General features: G+C 41.6%; 1 protein-coding gene across 3 annotated transcripts in view; it reads right to left on the bottom strand.

Moving 5' to 3' along the window:
* The window catches only part of PCTP (phosphatidylcholine transfer protein), a 95,547-nt gene that overhangs the window by 68,320 nt on the left and 7,995 nt on the right, over positions 1–19,232 (bottom strand). For 2 of the 3 annotated variants that reach the window (XM_063706250.1, XM_019028584.2), the window contains exons 2-5: positions 10,783–10,900; positions 7,062–7,141; positions 4,347–4,518; positions 3,383–3,450 (exon numbers count right to left, since the gene is read on the bottom strand). In XM_063706250.1, the coding sequence (XP_063562320.1) occupies positions 3,383–3,450; positions 4,347–4,518; positions 7,062–7,141; positions 10,783–10,900 (438 nt within the window). Of the gene's footprint in view, positions 1–865; positions 2,208–3,382; positions 3,451–4,346; positions 4,519–7,061; positions 7,142–10,782; positions 10,901–19,232 lie in introns of those variants that run through there. The other variant, XM_019028585.3, reaches the window with a different exon arrangement.

The raw sequence follows: 19,232 nt of genomic DNA on the forward strand, positions 1-19,232 counted from the left end.
ACCACCAGTTCTATTTTTTTTTTTTTTTGACTTTGGCACTTACTACAGCTCAAGAGTTTTCAGTTTCCTACATAACCTCAGCTCGTGAGGACTGTCCACTACTCTAAATTAGCAAGTAAAAATGCTAAAAAGTCTTAACTCCATTCATTACAGCAAACACTGTAACCTTTTAAAATAAGTACCTTACCTAGAAACTCAGCATTCTTAATATTTTCAGAGTTCTTAGCAAATTATTTAATGTTATTTAAAGAAATGGTTTACATGACACCATTTCATGACAATTCTCTTTCAGTGACTATAATCTCAGTGCTTTTATTTCAAATAATCTATTCATAAGATTTCAACTTGACTTCTATTAACATGAAGTATTCAGATTTAGTTTATCTAGAATAGATTTCAGCTACATTACTGATAATGATATTTTAATGATAATTTTATGAGGCATTCACTTACTTGTATAATTCTATCCAGATGACCATAATGAGCAGGGCATAGATAAGCATATGTTTTAGAGGGGCTCTAAGTTATGGAATAGTGCAGGTCCTACTAGAAAGAAACATTGTCTTTTTTGTTTTGCTTGGCATGAGCCTAGGAAGATGCAAACCTACCTATTGCTGTTAGCGACAATGCTACCAGGAAATGCAGACCAATACTAAACGATCTGAATTCTAATCTCAGTTTGAGCACCTGTATTGATCCCTACATGAAGATACCTACACCTGATCTTGCATATAAGTAAGCCCAAAATTATGTTTTATGTTCAAGTCTACAAATTAGGCTGAATATCACTTGCAAATAAAGGAGATCTAACTGATGCACACTCACAAAAGGAAGAAGGTAGGAAGGAAGTGGTACACAGGACAAGTAAAAACCACTCTATATTTATTCATTATAGAACACACTTTTCTTCCCAGAAAGAAAACAAACAGTCTGAGGTATCCCACGTTAATAAATCCCATTCTGTGGCTTTACATCCTGAATTTCTGTTATTAATCAAGGTTCAGTATCATTATACACAGTGATTAAAATTTTTCCCTGAGATCATCAAGGCTGTGCCTTTGACATAGAAATACCTTACCCTACCAAAATTCAGGAGAAACCATAGAAAACTAAAAGTCTTTTTGGTGGTAGAAAAGGCAGACAACTTAGGCAGAATTCCTGAGAAAAAGGTGCAGAGTCATTAAGCCACCAGTTAAATTTTACCTGGCTGTGAACTGTTATCCCTTCTACATTTCTGAATATTCTGGGAGGAAAATTCATCTTATTGCATAGAAAGATACTTTTTCACAAGGCTATGCACAAAGCATCTTTGCTTTTGCTAGCTGCCACAGCCATCTTGATGCCTCAGTTTCCAGTAAAATGCAAAGCTTGAGAGGTACAGGCAGCCTTTCCCCCAGTGACATATGGAAAAGAGAAATCATCCATTTCCTCGTGGATGATGAGGAAAAATGTGGTTGTCATATTATGTGTCCAGTCAGGCCTCTGATACTTCTCCAAATGGTCTGGCATCATAACAGCTACTGATCCTCCACAAGTAGGAACGAGGAAAGACTTACTGGATTATCACCTCAAATCCCAGCCTAATCAGCTCCACAAAGCATAAGGCAAATGGACATTGGCACGTCATCCAGTTTGGGTGCACTGAAAGTCAGCTCTGAACGAAATGCCACTTCCAGCAGCCCCTCCCAAGTTGGAAGAAATCACAAGCTGCAAAAGAGCCAGCCCGCCCAAATAGTCATTCTTAAATTTTGTTGTGTCCCTCCACCCACCCATCCGCGTAAAATTGCACAATGGAATGATCGTGTTCCCTACTGAAGACTTCCCCTCCTAATAGTAAGCAAGCAAAGGTTTCCCTAGTCTGCCCCATATTGAATTGTAGAAGAAGGCAGCCCAGCCCAGGATGGGGGGAGTGAGAAAGGAAGCAGACGAGTGAGCTGGATGTCAGGCGAACATGCTTAGAAAGGATGTGGTAGAGTGTGTAGGCCTCTGAAGACAGAAACAGCAGGGGAAGGCTGAACAGTGGTGGGTGCACTTCCAGAGACACTTCCAGGTGGCACTTCCAGGTGGCACTTCCAGAGACATTGGGTGGTTGCACTTCCAGAGACATCAACCCATGGATGCAATGTTCCCAGTTCTCTTTCTTAGGTTTTCTTGAGGTAGTTCTGACAGGCTCTTGCCATGTCTTTCAAGAAGTTAGGAACTCCATTCTGCAAAGGAAATGAGACTGTCATTTCTATGTCTTCACAGTGGTCACTCTTGATTCTTTGGGATGTGGCAGAAGGTAAACAATGTTGGCTTTAGGACTAACAAAAATGAATAGGCTCCCTAACTGGATTTCAACAGAATGTTGTTGCAGATGATGACAAAAAGTAGGACTGAGGACAAAAGTAAGACCAGTCAACAGGAACTTCTGTTGCAAAAAGGCCTTATATGTTAGCTTTTTCTAGGAAAAAGCGAAGATGTTTCTGAAACAGTGTTTCTGGAAAAAAGAAAACACAAGAAATGGGCTTGGGCTGGATTGTTACATTCTTCCAAAGAAATGAAAGCACTTACTTTACTGAATTAGAAAATGGTAAGGATTGGGGATCAAGGAGCAGGATATATTATCATTTAGTTAATGTTGAGCACTGGGCAAGACTTTTCCTAAATATTGTCTTATTTACTCCCCCTCTATGCAGTAGAAGACATCTATCTTCATTTTTAAAAAGGAAGAAATGCATGGCTTCCTTAAGTAAAACAAGACAGTCAGTAGCAGAGCCAGGATTTGAAATTGCGTCTGTTTGACTCCAAAGTTGATGTGCTTTTTCACTCTTCCAAGGAATCTGTTGAGCTCTCTAGTAGTAGATCTTGTGCAAAGCAGGCTGATGGTCCCCATAATGCCAGGCTCCTGGGCAGTCTCTAGTGATACAAACTACCACTGCAGTTCCCTCCCTTATAGAAAAAAAGAAAAAAAAAAGTGCAACAACAACAAAAGTGGAAGCTTTCCTCAGGCTTGGACACATCTGGTTGTCTCCAAGCCAGGTCAGTCTGTCTTATTCCCCAGTAAGCAGAGGAATATAGGCTCCAAAGGCACTATTGTTCCTACTAGGAGCAGACTATTGTCCAGAGGTTCCAGAGAGTGATTCTGGCGGGGGTCCTGGGGCACAAGCAGGGAGAGGCTGGCATTCCAAGCTGACAATTCTTTGTCTCTTGTCCCAGCTTCCGTCTTGGATGTTGGCAACCCCAGCCCTAACCAGAGTCACTCAACCAAACTCTTCATAAAAGAGCCTCATTACGCCTGAGACAATGTGTCTCTTCAGCCTGACAGCCCCGCGGGCTAAGTCAACATTTGTCAAACACACTCCCCCATCCCTCCCCCCTGCCCCGCCTCCTGGGATCTCACCTTGGCGGCCCAGTTAATGAGCCAGGACGGAATTTGGCCACCCGGGTTATCGAAGTAATACATGAAAACTAGAGAGGGAAAGAAAGGACAATTCAGAAAAAGGAAAAATACCAGAAAAATACAGCAACAAAACTGTGCAAACTTTATATCTTCATATTCAAGCTCAGAAACTGCAGAGGGAGGTAGCATATAATTCAGATGGACTTCTCTCCACTGACTGCCCTTACAGCATACTTAAATATAGGCACTTTTGAAAACAGCCATAGACACATTTTGCTGCTATTTATTAAATACCTGGCAAGTGCTGGACACTTGAATATAGCCTCTCATTCAATTATTCTAGCAATCCTAAGGAGATGGTAAAATTAATCCCATTTTATAACTGATGAAACAGATACTCATAAAAATTAGGTGACATATTCCAGGTGACCATCTAACTATAGTTCAGATTTTTGCCTAGGACACAAGGCCACACTCATTCTGGTAGAGCAGGTGGCCTCGCACCCCACTCTCTGTCTGCAGCTTTCCTCCCTGGGGGCTGAAACTCAAGCTGGGCAGGCCTTGAGTAGCTCTGAGTTGGTACTGAGCCGGAGCTGAGACCTCCAAGACAAACCTGCCAGCTTTCTTGCCTACCCTTAGGCCCAGCGTATGTACCCACAGGACCAGCTGGAAGTGACTTTCTAAACTCTCTGGCTTACTTATAATGGTCTGGTTTCATCTGCACAATCCATGAGTCTAGAGAAAATAGACTGGGTCAGAGTTAAACATCAACCTCATACTCTACTCAAGTTTGTTGGGGTGGAATGAGGCTCTCTCTAGGTGCTGATCCTGGTCTGCTCTGCAGCTGTGCCTGTCCTCTGACCTTCAGGGATACGCTTCATGTACTCGACATGTCCCCCCATCAGCCTGGCCCTCCCGTGGGGGACCCCTGGCTGGGTGCACTGACAGGCACCATGGGTTTTACCTTTGCTCCCCTTCTTGCCGTCACTCTCGATCGCCAGGCTCTGCTTGTATTGCTTCACCCGGATCACCCCAGACCTCTCGCCAAGCTGAGGCATGGAGGTGCTCCGGGCCAGGATCACATGGATCTTCCGCCCTTCCATGTCCAGGTCTCGCCGCTGCCGAAGGTAGACATACTGCATGGCCAGTCAAGGCAAGACACCAATGCCAGCATTGTAGACAGACAGAAGGAAAGCGCCACAAGCTGGAAGCAAAGGGAGGTGATTCTGTGCCTCCCATTTGGCATTTGCTCCTTTCTACCACTAGTTCACTGACCTGCCCTGTCTCCCTACCTGCACTGCAAGACTGTGCCTCACAACACCTAGTGTTCTCACCAAAGAGCATGTATTACTTACCTGTGAGTGATCCCTTCATGCTTTTAATTATGTGAGGAAACCACATTTCCTTTCTCCAAGAAGGCACTGGGAGATGACAGAGGAATGGTCACTTAACAGCTGTGTGGTCCTAGGTAAGCTACTCAGCCTTGCTGAGACTCAGATTCCCTATGTAGGAAAGGGAGTAACACTGCCTTGCAGACAGGCTTGGTGGGGGCATTAGAGAAAGACCTGGGCAGAGTAAGCACTCGACAGACAATGGTGTCATTCCTCTTTGTTCTGGCCTCACCCAATGCTCTAATTACTGACCTTTATGCATAGTAAATGGTCAAGCAATGTTACAGCTGATGACCATAGGAAGACATGGGACTACATGAACATTTCGTAGGCAGATGTCCTCTCTGGGCTAACACTAGTTTACCAAGAATAACAAAACCATTTCATGTCCATCAGCCTTGACAGAAGAACCCTTAAGTTTACGGCACTATTCTAGGGAGGATAATGAAAGTCTATGAAACAACAGGAATCACTACTTATCGAGCCTTTATCATGTAACATCATGCACTTGACATACAGCTTAAATTTGGATCCTTACAAAGACCCTGTGAGTTTGGTATGAGTATCCCCATACTACAGATGACAAAAGTGAGGCTCAGAGAGGAAAAGAACCTTGCCAAAAATCCCACATCCCAGCTGAAGTGATGAAACCTGAATTTTTATCCCAGATCTGGCTCCAAAACCTACTTAGAATTTCATAGTTGGATGGAGCTCAGATATTTAGTTTGTTAGTTACACTTTCATACAACAGAATTTTGGGTTTCCCACTCAAAGGAATCAAAAACCTAAAATAATCAAAAAAGTCACTACGCACAACACAATTACACTTACTATAACATGGCAGCCGTCTCAGCCTCCACCCACCTCAGTGTCTTTTTTTTGTTTTTTTTTTTTTGAGACAGAGTCTCACCCAGACTGGAGTAGAGTGTCACGATCTCGGCTCACTGCAACCTCCACCTCCTGGGTTCAAGTGATCCTCCCACCTCAGCCTCCGGAGTAGCTGGGATTGCAGGCGCCCACCACACCCAGCTAAATTTTTTTGTATTTTTAATAGAGACGGGGTTTCTCCATGTTGGCCAGGCTGATCTCAAACTCTGACATCAAGTGATCTGCCCACTTTGGACTCCCAAAGTGTTGGGATTACAGGCGTGAGCCACCCGCGTTCAGCCCCACCTCAGTGTCTTGACAGCGCCCCCTGTTGCCCCACCCTCACATTGGACAGCCTATTGCTCCATGCTCTTATGCACTAATGAGTAAAGTTCTTAAATATTTCAGGAAAGAGATGTTGATTTGTCGCTGGGTTCCTTTCTCCTACACCTTTTACTTTTTCCTTTTAGCAAATATTGTTCCACTCTCTCCCCCAACTTTCTCAGCTCATGTGATAGATATCATCTGATACTCCACGGAGGAAGAATTATCTTGATATAGTGATTAAAATTTGGCAGAACACCTTTGAAGTGTTGGCAGTTCATCTAATTCAGCGGCTTCCAAACTTTTTTTGGACTCCAAGAGACCCTTTTCTAAAAGGATCTTACATGGAAATTGAACCTGTAAAACACTCCGCTGCTGGGATTGAAGAGCATGGCGAAGGAGTCAAAATCTTACCTAGGAGTCACCCTACTTCCATCCTACCCACCCCCAAAATTCCATCCTAGCCCCCCAGCTTAGTCCTAAGGGGGCTTCTGAAGACCTTACAGTGCCAGCCAAGCCTCCCTACATTTCATTCAACTGCTTCATTTCATAAACAAGGACATTGAGGGGAAGAAGCTTACAGTCAGTGTCCAGAGCCAACAATCAAGGAGGGATTGCTGTGGGGTCTACTGAGATGGGGGAGGCGGAGAGAGCTGGAAATGCAGAGACCTGAGTTCCAGCACCTGCTCTGCCACTAACCACCTATGTGCCTCTGTCCTATCACCTCTCTGGGAGCCCTTTTTCCTTCTGTAGACTGAGGGAGCTGTAACAAGCACTTTTTATGAGAAGTTCCTTCCAGATCCCCAATTCTGTGGCCTGACAATTTCAGGGCCTAGGAAACTTCTTAGGAAAGTAAGAGCTGCTCTCCAGAGACCAAAATTACAGACACTCCATGTGGTTGGACCCAGAAATCACACTCTGAGCTCTCCAAACACCACACAAGAAGCAATATCTTTAGCAAATGCTGCTGCAAGAATCAGAGACAATGTTATCTGTGCCTGCTGAGAAACCAGCTCTACCTCTCTGCAATAGACTGCAGCTGAGGAACACAGAAACACTTAGAGGGCCAGGGAATGAGTACCTTGTGGAAAGGATACGTCTCTGTTGGACATGGGAAAAGGGTACTTCACTTCCCAGTAGACCACAGTCTCTCCGTTGCACTCTTGTTCATAGAGTTCTAAAGGAAAGCAAAAGAAGTTAATGCATCTGGAAGCCTTTTTAGCTACAACTAACAAGGGTATGACCTCTTAGGCCAAGCATGGTGGCTCATGCCTGTAATCCCAGCAATTTTTGAGGCCAAGGTGAGTCAATTGCTGAAGTCCAGGAGTTCAAGACCAGCCTAGGCAATATGGTGAAACCCCATCTCTATATAAAAAAAAAAAAGCAAAAAAATCAGCCAGGTATGGTGGTGCATGTCTGTAGTCCCAGCTACTCTGGAGGCTGAGGTAGGAGGATCATCCAAGCCTAGCAGGTCAAGGCTGCAGTGAGCCAAGCCATGATTGCACCACTGCACTCCAGCCTGGGTGACAGAATGACACCATGTCTCAAGAAAAAAAAAAAAAAAAGATGACCTCTTAGGTTATGATAAACCACTAACTCATAAGGTATAAAATTCTAGAAAAAAGTCAAACCGATTAATTTCCACTGAAAGCTTATTGCCCAGGGACAGAGTCTAGTGGATAGAAAAACACAGCACAAATAAAAGAAGCCAACAAATCTTGGCCATTCTATAGCATAATCAATATTCTTGATAGAATGCAATGAAACAAAATCAGACATCAAAAAAATAGTCAGAGGTTTTAAATTCAGGATAACCACCAGATGTCACTAGAGTACCAATAGCTTTGCTTCTGAGCCCTTTAATTCCCCTTTAGGATTCCTTGATCCATTACAGCTAACCTGGAACGGAGTCACCCAGTCTAGCACATTCATAGGTCGGATATGAAGGTTCCAGAATGAGCAACGTCCTTCTTAAATAGTTAGAGATCAGCAGAACTATGGCTTACCCCAAGTTTCTTTCTTCTCTCCCATGTTTCTTTGCACTATGCCACAGCTAGGGGGACCAAATTTCCCTAATAATCCTTCCGTTTTACTATTATGTGCAAACAGCAGCCAACTCTTGGAGGGAGATAGCAAAGAAATTTAATGGCATGCACACCCTCTGTCCCCAGACTGTGCTGTGCAGTAAACTTCTTTCTACCTCCAGTTAAAGAAGGAGCCCAAAGTCCCTGGAGGAGATGCTAAGGAGGGATAATTTAGGTTCTGAAAGAAAATCTATTAGAAGCACACTGTAGATTAAGGAGTGTGCCAGCCCATTAGGGTCACAGGAGGCTGATGAGAGTCCTTAAAAGAAAGGGAGAGGTGGACATCTGTTGCTTTTACATGCTCAGCATCGATCGCCCCTTGAGCATCTCAATCTTCCTTCAGGGCATCACCCTTCCCCTACTTCTCAGCTGCATGGTTTCGCAAGACTGACTCTGCAGTAATTTCAGGGCTGCGAAAATGAGCAAGACATGGCCGTGGTGACGAATTCAGGGATGGCAGATCTGTCCAGAGTCGTAGTTGGTCACTCTAGCAAGTTGAGAGCAAAAAGTGATTTAGTAAAGCTCTCAGATGGACCAGAGTGAGATTTCCAACCTCAAGATTGTTCCAGCAAAGCCTAACTGCTGCTTCCACTGGATCAGAACCCAGAGTGAAAGCTGTTGATGTTGGGGAGCAAACATCAGAGGCTCAGCAGTTGTTTTCCCTAAAGTCAGATGCCATCAATGGTCACTGAAAAATGGATCTTCCATGCTGCCTGCTTCCTCGCATGGCTCTTTTCCAAATTGAAGCCACATGTGGGTCTTATTGGCAGAGTCTATGTCACATGACTGTATCTTGGCTGCTAGGGAGGCCTGGACAGACAGTGTCTGGCTGTTCCCTTGGATAGGTAAGCATCCCACTGCCCCCTAAATAGGAAGGGTATTTGAGAACACTAAGTTGCCCAAAACCATGATGAATGTCCACAGAAAATAAGCACAAACTCCAAGCTGAGCTGACAAAAGCCAATCCTGGCATCTGGCTGTCATCCCTAGAAAAGTAGAATTCTCCTTCCTCTGGGGTTATTCATATGGTTAGAATATAAACCTGGATCTTCTGGCAGACATCTTGGCCATGACATAAGAATCTGCCTAGGAATTAGGTCAACACAGAAGAAAACAGAGTCTACAGATGGAGAAAGAAACAATCCTGATGAAATTATTTAAGTTCCCTGTTGCAGCTGTCCTCAAAGTTAGAAACCCCTGGACTTTTTTCAATGCCATGAACTAACAAACTCCTTTTTCTCTTCTTACACTGTCTTTAGTTGGCTTTCTGTTACTTGCAACCAAGAGTCTTGACTAAAGGCTTTATGTGCCTTTGGCTAGTTTCATAGTTCCATTCCACTATGACTGGGTTGGCAAAGGCTACTCCAGCTCTAAGTGGCAGGAGAAGTCCCTGTGTGATGTCTTTCATAACACATCACTTACAGGGAAAAATCTAAGACCGATAGCCTGGTCGCCATGCTAGGCCCTGGAGGATCTGGACCCAACAGCTGCCCTAGTTCGCCTAGCAGTAGAAGAACCTACCCTAGCTCTTCAACTACTACTAGTACTAGTTCTATTAGCTAGTTCTACTAGTACTAGCAGTACTAACAATAGTAGTAGTAGAACTAGTACTAACAGTAGTCGAAGACCTAGGATAGGTTCTCTTACTCCAACCAACCCAACAACACCAAACTGCTGGTGGCTATTGAACATACTGCTTCACGCTTTCCTGACCGTACTAATGCTGATCCCTGAGCCTAGAATGCTCTTAACCAGTCATCCTGTCCCTCTCTCACCTCCTCACATACATGTATTCTTCTCTGTTTGGAAAATTTTGATTCAACTCTCAAACCAAAACTTGGACCGCACCTCCTCCCCTTTCATGACAACCTAGATACACGGGAGGATCACACAACTTAAAAGTGGCAGCAAAGGAGCCCCAAGAGCAAACTGTGGAGAGGATCTAAGACTAGGTAAGGAGCAAGTCCTAGCAATAGCAAAAGTGCATTTCAGTCCAACATTTAAAATGCTTTTGTGCCAAAATTTAATAGGAAGCACTATGTAGTAGAAGTTAATTTTATTTTTTTCTACTGGCAAGAATAAATAAAAATAGATTACACTTTTTTTTTTTTTGAGACAGGGTCTCCCTCTGTTGTCCCTGCTGAAGTACAGTCTTGGCTCACTGCAACCTCTGCCTCTTGGGTTCAAGCAATTCTTAGTGCCTCAGCCTCCTAAGTAGCTGGGACTATAGGCATGCGCCACCATGCCCAGTTAAGTTTTGTATTTTTAGTAGAGACGGGATTTCACCATGTTGGCCAGGCTGGTCTCAAACTCCTGGCCTCAAGTGATCTGTCCGCCTCAGCCTCCCCACGTGCTGGGATTACAGGCGTGAGTCACTGCATCTGGTCAGAATAGATCTACTTTTTAATGATTAAAAAAAAAAGCACTGGGTGCAGCGGCTCATGCCTGTAATCCCAGCACTTTGGGAGGCCAAGGCAAGCGGATCACCTGAGGTCAGAAGTTCAAGACCAGCCTGACCAACATGGAGAAACCCTGTCTCTACTAAAGATACAAAAATTCGCCAGGTGTGGTGGCGGGTGCCTGTAGTCCCAGCTACTCAGGAGGCTGAGGCAGGAGAATCGCTTGAACCCGGGAGGCGGAGATTGCAGTGAGCTGAGATCGTACCTTTGCACTTCACCCTGGGCTACAAGAGTGAAAGTACGTCTAAAAAAAACGAAAAGCAAACATCACTCACCTTTAACGTACTGGTCCCATTGTTTTCTGTAATCTGAGTCCATATAGACGTCTGCCAGTAGAGTTGGTGAGCAGTCCTCCAGAACACCAAAGACTTTATACTCATAAAGTCCAGTCTTCTATAAAAACAGAACAGGTAGAAATGTCTATTGGTTCCCAAGTTGAGAGAAAGCTGGATTCCACATAATTAAACTAAAGAGCTTCTGCACAGCAAAAGAAACTACCATCAGAGTGAACAGGCAACCTACAAAATGGGAGAAAATTTTCACAACCTACTCATCTGACAAAGGGCTAATATCCAGAATCTACAATGAACTCAAACAAATTTACAAGAAAAAAACAAACAACCCCATCAAAAAGTGGGTGAAGGACAAGAACAGACACTTCTCAAAAGAAGACATTTATGCAGCCAAAAAACACATGAAAAAATGCTCACCATCACTGGCCATCAGAGAAATGCAAATCAAAACCACAATGAGATACCATCTCACACCAGTTAAAATGGCAATCATTAAAAAGTCAGGAAACAACAGGTGCTGGAGAGGATGTGGAGAAATAGGAACACTTTTACACTGTTGGTGGGATTGTAAACTAGTTCAACCATTGTGGAAGTCAGTGTGGTGATTCCTCAGGGATCTAGCACTAGAAATACCATTTCACCCAGCCATCCCATTACTGGGTATATACCCAAAGGACTATAAATCATGCTGCTATAAAGACTCATGCACACGTATGTTTACTGCGGCTCTATTCACAATAGCAAAGACTTGGAACCAACCCAAATGTCCAACAATGATAGACTGGATTAAGAAAATGTGGCACATATACACCATGGTATACTATGCAGCCATAAAAAATGACGAGTTCATGTCCTTTGTAGGGACATGGATGAAATTGGAAATCATCATTCTCAGTAAACTATCGCAAGAACGAAAAACCAAACACCACATATTCTCACTCATAGGTGGGAATTGAACAATGAGAACACATGGACACAGGAAGGGGAACATCACACTCTGGGGACTGTTGTGGGGTGGGGGGAGGGGGGAGGGATAGCATTAGGAGATATATCTAATGCTAAATGATGAGTTAGTGGGTGCAACGCACCAGCATGGCACATGTATACATATGTAACTAACCTGCACATTGTGCACATGTACCCTAAAACTTAAAGTATAATAAAAAAAAAAAAAAGAAAAGCAGCTGATGACGACGTTCATGCCACACCAAACACTGACCTCCTCTGTGGTCTTGGTGACACAATGGTAAAAAAGCAGGTGCAGGCCCTGCTCTCAGAGATCTTAAATTCAGGTAGGCAGCAGTGCTAGAGATAGCTATAAGTGCCATCTAGGTAATTTAAATAGGGTAAGAAGAGTTGTGTGATAAATGATGCCTTGCAAGGGTGGGGATGGGGAGGACATCTATGTAATCAGGTGATCAGGAAAGGCCTCTATGAGAGTTAACATTTATCAGAGCATCTTGTTCCAAATGTTAGCAGAAGCCAGCCATAGGAAGATAGGAAAAGCCCGTTCCTGGTAGAAGGAAGGTCCTCAGATTGGTGGGCTGGCATCTTTAAAGAACCTGGGGTCTGGAGAACTCTGGATAAAAGAGAGAGTGGCAGGAGCTGAGGTTAGAGAGTTTGTCAGGGCTGGACCCCAAGGACTTTGTAAACCAGGGTAAGAGGTAAAGATTTTATTCTCATTGCTATAGAAAACTAATGGATGGCTTTAAACAGAGAAATGACCAGATCTGATTCATAATTCAGTTTAAGAATGATGCAATCAAATTAATTTTTTAAAGGTGATTCTTGCTGCTTGGTAGAAAATAGATCATCAGAGAACAAGGAGATGGGAGAGAAGACCAGTGCAATAGTTCAGATAAGAAATGATGGTGATTTGAACAGGGAAGTAACAACAGTGATGGCGAGGAGTCAGTGATTTAAGGATATATTTTGGAGGTAAAGTAAAAAGGAATTCCTGATAGATCCTGGGGAAAGGGAAAGCAAAGAATCAAGGATAACTTTCATAACCCAAGTTGGGCAGATGGGAATGCCATCTTCTAAGACAGAAAAAAAAATTGGAGAAGAGGTGATTGGTGGGCTTTTGGGGTAATTGAGAGTTCTCTTTTGAACAAGTTGAGTTTAAGATGTTTATTAAGCATCCAAGTAAGGGTGTCACATAGGCAGCTATAGTTCTCGAGAGAGGTTATATTTAAAATAGCCATGTGGCATAGTGAAACCCAACACATTGTTTTATCAATTCCAAGACAGAATTTTTCAACAACTGCTTCTTTTTGATTCTGTATAAAAGACTGAAAATGAAAAACAAAAGAAATCTGCTTCAAATCATATAAGTTCCTTTGATTTGGGAAAAGGCCTTTCTAGATTCCAAAGTACCAGAGAGCTCCCTTGTTTCCTTGGTAAGCCATATGCTTGTCCATGAGGGTCCTGGCCTAGAGTTGCCCCATCACACATTTCACTCTCTGTACGGTGGCAACTTACAATTCCTGACCCTCAGCTTTGCCTAAAGGCTCTATTATTAAAATTAAAGCAATGGCTATTAGATTAATTTCAACACAAAGGCAAAGAAACAAATGAACAAACATCAACTTTTGGATGAACTCTTGCGTCCATGCGCTAAGGCCGTGTTACTGGTTAATCGTGCATGAATGAAGCCCTCTCCGTAAACACTGTGCCATGGCCTGAGGGGAAGTCAAGGAATAAACATGCTGAATCTTTCTAGAGATCCCGAAGCTTTAAGGGTCTTCTAGCTTGGGTGGTATAACCTAGGGATAAATACATCCCGGTTTAGGAATCTCAGATGTATGTGAAAGTACCTGGCAAAAAATGAATGAAAAATTGAAATTGAATCCATAAGAATCTTCCAGCTCTAAAAGCATGTGATTTTATACCAAGAATTTCCAACCAGCAAATATCAAACTAGTCTATCTGAACCCCTTATGTGCCATGCCATGGATGCCCCAGTAGAAGGGCAGACCTCAGGGTCTGATGAGAGATGTCAGGAAGATAAACATCTTCCCTCTCTTGCCCCCTCCCCTCACACACACAATTGAACTTAGTAAGGATTTATACATACCCACACATTTACACTCATACACACTTGTTCTCATCATAGGCTTTGGAAGGGAGACAAATAGCAATTATTCAAGAATACTGAGGCCTTGTTTTCCACACATTCTAAGCAACAAGAATTCTTATGTGTTAAGATAATGACCTCCCCAACCTTTAAATAAGTTAGCATTGGATATCTGCATAAATTAAAACACACTGTTCCCTTACACTGGTTCTCTTCTTCTCCTGAATGTAGTTACAACCCATAGTGACTTCCATCCTGTTATATGGCACAGACAATGAGAACAGAAAGTTCTCAAGGAAGAGAAAAATAGAACAACCATAATTTGCGTGAATACAGAAGAATGAACGATTGCGACAACTTCCTTTAAACATTCCCTCCGAGGCAGAACTAAGCAATGCCAGAGCTCCAGAGGAACCAAATGCTCCATAACACGGCAACACCTTTCCTACTTCATCAATACAATGTCCAAGCGCTGAACAGCCTGGTCCACATTCTTGAATCAAAGCATTTTCTCACCCATTATTTCTTTTTAAAAAGGATCTCAGCAACCACACTCATTTTTACTTCATATTTTAAAAAATAGTTTTTTATAATTAAAAAGTTTATAAAAATGACATAAAGAATTTTTAAAAGGTGACATGTAACCCCATAATCCAAAAATATCTACTGAGAATATTTGACATATTTCCTTTAAGTAAATAAATACATCTGTACATTATCAAACGGGAATCACATGGTATAAATAGTTTGTATTCTTATTTTTAACTAAATATTATACTGAGGTTATGAAGACTCCATACCTAACTCAATTGTTCTCCAAAAAAATTTCTGTTTCCAAATATTTTTATGAAAAAAATTTCCAGAATATTTATGTTTGTATAGAATACTTGGTCCATAATTGTAATTTTTTTTTTACTACAAATGTTTTCTTACAGATAAATTTTAGGATAAGTAGATTAACATTTTAAGGCTCTTTATACTTTTTACAAACCTTGCAGAACGTGTGCGCCAAGTGTGTACTCTCACCAGTTCCTCTCACCAGTTCCAAAGGAGCATCTCACCAGCGTTGGGCACCATTGTTTATACAAACAATTTGATATGAAAAAGCAAAACTTATTTGGCAAAGCTTTTATTGCTATTATAATAAGATCTGATGTGTAAGATCTCTTAAAATTAGAGATATAAATCCTTTGCAATATCGGCTTTATTTTTCCAAGCTTACTAACATTTGAATAAATGACTCCAAAGAAACTTACTCAAGAGATTCTTGGCTTTTCCTGAAGCTCCTCCAGAAAACCACCTCTAACAGTGGCTCAATTTCCTTATCTAGACTAAAATATAATGGATACTTTTCTAATGCTCCAGTTATAAGACATTTAGTTTCCTACAATTCAAATAGTAAAAGGATTATGTTGGAAGTAGAGAATTAGCCAGTATCATGTACAGAATGCAACTGCCAGAAGAAACATAAGACTTGATGTGGTAAACACTCCTTCTCCTTATTAAGAGAACCCCGTGGCAATGTAAACAGCCAATAACATCCCTGGTCTCCTCTGCAGGGAGAGGTAGCCGTGTGACTTATCCCTGTTTTAAATGTGGACATGATGGTTGGAGCTGCTGCAACTATCCTATGACCAAGAGGCAATCAACATGAGAAATAGAGTAGAAAGACTCAGAGGGTTGCTGGCGTCACTGAATGCTAAATCAATGACAGCAAACTCTACCAATAGGTAGAACTCTGACCTATTTATTAGGTGAGATAAACATGCCTCTGTTTGTCATTGATTGTCCAATTTTCTATTACTTGTAGCTAAAAACAATCCTAATTGACTTAGTGGTCCTTATCAACAATGCTGAATTTTATTTGAACCCTGTCATCCTAGATTACAGTGAAGGTTAAGAAATCCCCTACCTTTTGTGTTTCATAAAGTTTACTGTGAAGATCCACTACCCTTCCCCATACGACTTAGATAAGACTCACGGATGCCCCCGTTTACCTATGACAAGGCCAGACACAGACCCTCCAGATTTCCCTTTCTTTGTCTTATAAATGATTAGCTAAGCTGCCCACCCCCACTGATCAACCAGAACAAAATGCTTGTTAACCCAACTGGTTGGACTTTTCTCCTTCCTCCAGGCCCCTGAACTTTGGCCCATCCTAAACCTGAGCCAGCATACAGTCCCTCCTGAAAACAGGCTGGGCTCAGGGAAAAGTATTCTCTGATCTGCTATCCGATCATGCCATCCTTTCATCCCACATCCCCGCATATGGTTCTTTCTAACGTTCTTTGCTCCTCTTTATAAAAGAACGGCTCTGCAACTCCCAAGATGCCTGCGGAGCTTATCGGCAAAGCACTTTTCCTACTGTAATACTTCTTTCCCTAACTCCTTGAAATAATCCATTTGAATACAAGTCTCTCCTTACCAAGTCCAGATTTATTTTTAAAAATCTGACATCAAGGTAAAAAAGTAGGCTGACAGAATAGTGCTGGTAAGACTTACGAATATTTACAAGAAATATAATTATACATAAATTCATTAAAACAGTACAGAAGTACATAAATGTTGCTAAAATGTACTGTCAAGGAAGAGATAATGGACACTTTAATGGATATTAAATTGAGATACAACATTTAGTTTTGCACAAATGCATACAAGACCCTACATGCCATGTTATAAAAAGTACTGTCTCCTTTGAATAACTAACTCAGAAAAAATATATATAAATATATAGAGAAATATTATTCTACATAAATATAATATGTTATATATAGAATATATATTACATATATTTATATATTATATATTTTATATATAATACCAGCAGATATATATGTGTATATATAATGCCAGTAGGTATATATATTTTTATATATACCTGCTACAGTACATATAGTGAATACCAGCTGGTATTCACTATATCTTGATCCCAAGAAGAAATCAAGCAGAGGCTTCTACTTGACTGCAGACTGGATTCTGTTTCCCTTGATGATTTATTAACAATACAACAAAAGTCATGTATTTTGTATTTGAAGGAGTTTTCTAATCCCTTTGACCTGCTACAAATTCTTTCAATAATACTAGTCATTGTTTTTCTAAGCATGGTCCACTTTCCAACGTTTTATATTCATTCTCTCATGTAACAGCTAAGATAGCCCTGTGATGTAGATAAGGAAGTTGGTGTTATCTCTACCTTTACAGAAGGAAATGATGCTTAGAGAGGCCAACTTACTTGCCTAAGTCCTACAGCTAGTAACAGGACAGACAGAAAGAAATGGTGTGTCTTTGCACACTGGCCCCTTCTATTCCCTACAATGTCTCCTTATTTAGCTGTATTTTCTCTGCATATCATTCCCAAATCATTGTTCCAGACCACAAACTAATGATAAAGATAAAGAAGACCCATCACACAGGATCTTAGAGCAGGAAGGGGTCTTAGCTTAGCTGTGTAATGTGAGTGACTTGCCAAGAGTCAGCTGATGACGCTGTTGGTGGCAAAGCCTGGATGGGAACCCTTTCCTTCCCTAAGCCAGTACTCCTGCTCCAGGCCACCCAGAACGGACCTCCCACTGAGATGCTCCCCTGAGTCCCTAAGCCTGGTGTGTTTGCCCAACAGGCCTCCAAAGGGCCAGAAGAAGTATTTTTTTTTAGATGCTGCTTCTGAAGGGTTCAGAAAGGAACCAGGAGAAAGGCAGGTATAGAGAAAGGATGAATATTATCACTTTCAACAGATGAGGTACTGTGCCAAGTTTTTCCATATACTATTCCAAAGTGCTGTCTCATAAATCAGAAAAGCTAGTCAGAAAAGACAGTGTGGTGGTAATAGCATGGGCTCAGATTCACCGTCTGGGTAGAATCTAACCTCTTCCACTACTAACCTGCAAAATGGGTCTAATAAGTTTCTACTTCATGGAATGATTATGAGGATTAAACTAGATAATCCATCTAAAGTTCTATTATGTGGTGCACATAATAAGTACTTAGTAAATATTAGATATCATTCCCATTAATAAGGTAGGTTACTATTTCATTAACAAGGTAGGTACGATAATCTCCTTTTTCCAGATTAAAGAACTGGGATTCAGAACTGTAATGTACATTTTCAGGAAAACCAATATCTACAGTGAACCTGCTCTAAGCCAGGCTGGGCTTAATCATGAATACTTGCAATAATCCTGTGATGTAAGCATCATTAACTCCACTTTATAAGTAAAGAAATGGAGGCTGGAGACAGGGGAATGCATGGCCAGGAAATCTGTTACTGTTATCACTAATTTTTGAGATGCTATCACGCTGGCTAACTTGTCGAAACATTAAACTGGTATATTTCTCAGCAATGGTGATTCAAATGTGTGAAAAAAAACAGCTGTGCAATTTGTTTTCAATTATATTTACAAGGTTAAAGTATTCTGAGAAATATTATTGTCAACAGTACACTTATTTGTCCCAAACAGAATAAACTCTGAAAGAGATGCTATGCATTTACATATGAGATGTGTCAAAATGTCGTAATGTTTGCAAATGACACTTGCAATCCCCACACAGGAGTAATCTCCCGTAGATGTCCCATCACCCAACCAGGCCTGGAGAAAGGCACCACTCATTACCTCCAATTTATGGTGTTTATCTGAATTTACACCACTAACTACAAGGTGGTCTTGATAAATCACATATTCTCAAATCCTGTGAATGCACTCATGAGTGTGCATTGAGTTCTCTTTGCCTCTCACAGAAGAGCTCATTTCCATTCCTCAGAGGGACAGGAAACCCCCCCAATCTATTTATCTAAAAGCTGTCCAAGTCCATCCACTTTGGGGCAAGTAATAGACTCAGATGGTATGAAAAATAAGTATTTTTCATCAAAGTAAAGCAGTTCTAATGGCAGAAGTCAAAGCTGCAGCTGCTGCTGGGAAGTATGTGCCAAGACTCTACAAAGACAGATAGTTGACTAAATCTGATTTAATATTTAAGACCTCTCTAAGAAAATGTGATAGGTCTAATCCTTCAGGGTTGCACACAGCTGGGTAAAACAATACTCATAGCTGATGTTTACTGAGTATTAACTGAACAGCAGGCACTGATCCAAGTGCTTTTACATGGATTATCCCACTTAATCCAAATAATGATACGAGGTATGGACCATCAGTAAACCCACTTTTCAGACAGGAAAACTGAGGCTTAAAGATCTTCTGCAAAATGTCCAGAAAAGGCACATGTATAGAGACAAGAACCTCTATTCAGCATTGCCCCAGATTCACCTGCTGGTTCACTCCAGATGTTGGTATGGTATTATGTCCAAGCATTCAGAATGCCTACACCTTTCCCTACAAGTCACCTCTCTTCTCAAGGGATTCCC

This window comes from Gorilla gorilla, chromosome 4, assembly GCF_029281585.2.
Source record: "Gorilla gorilla gorilla isolate KB3781 chromosome 4, NHGRI_mGorGor1-v2.1_pri, whole genome shotgun sequence".
Lineage (NCBI taxonomy): Eukaryota > Metazoa > Chordata > Mammalia > Primates > Hominidae > Gorilla > Gorilla gorilla.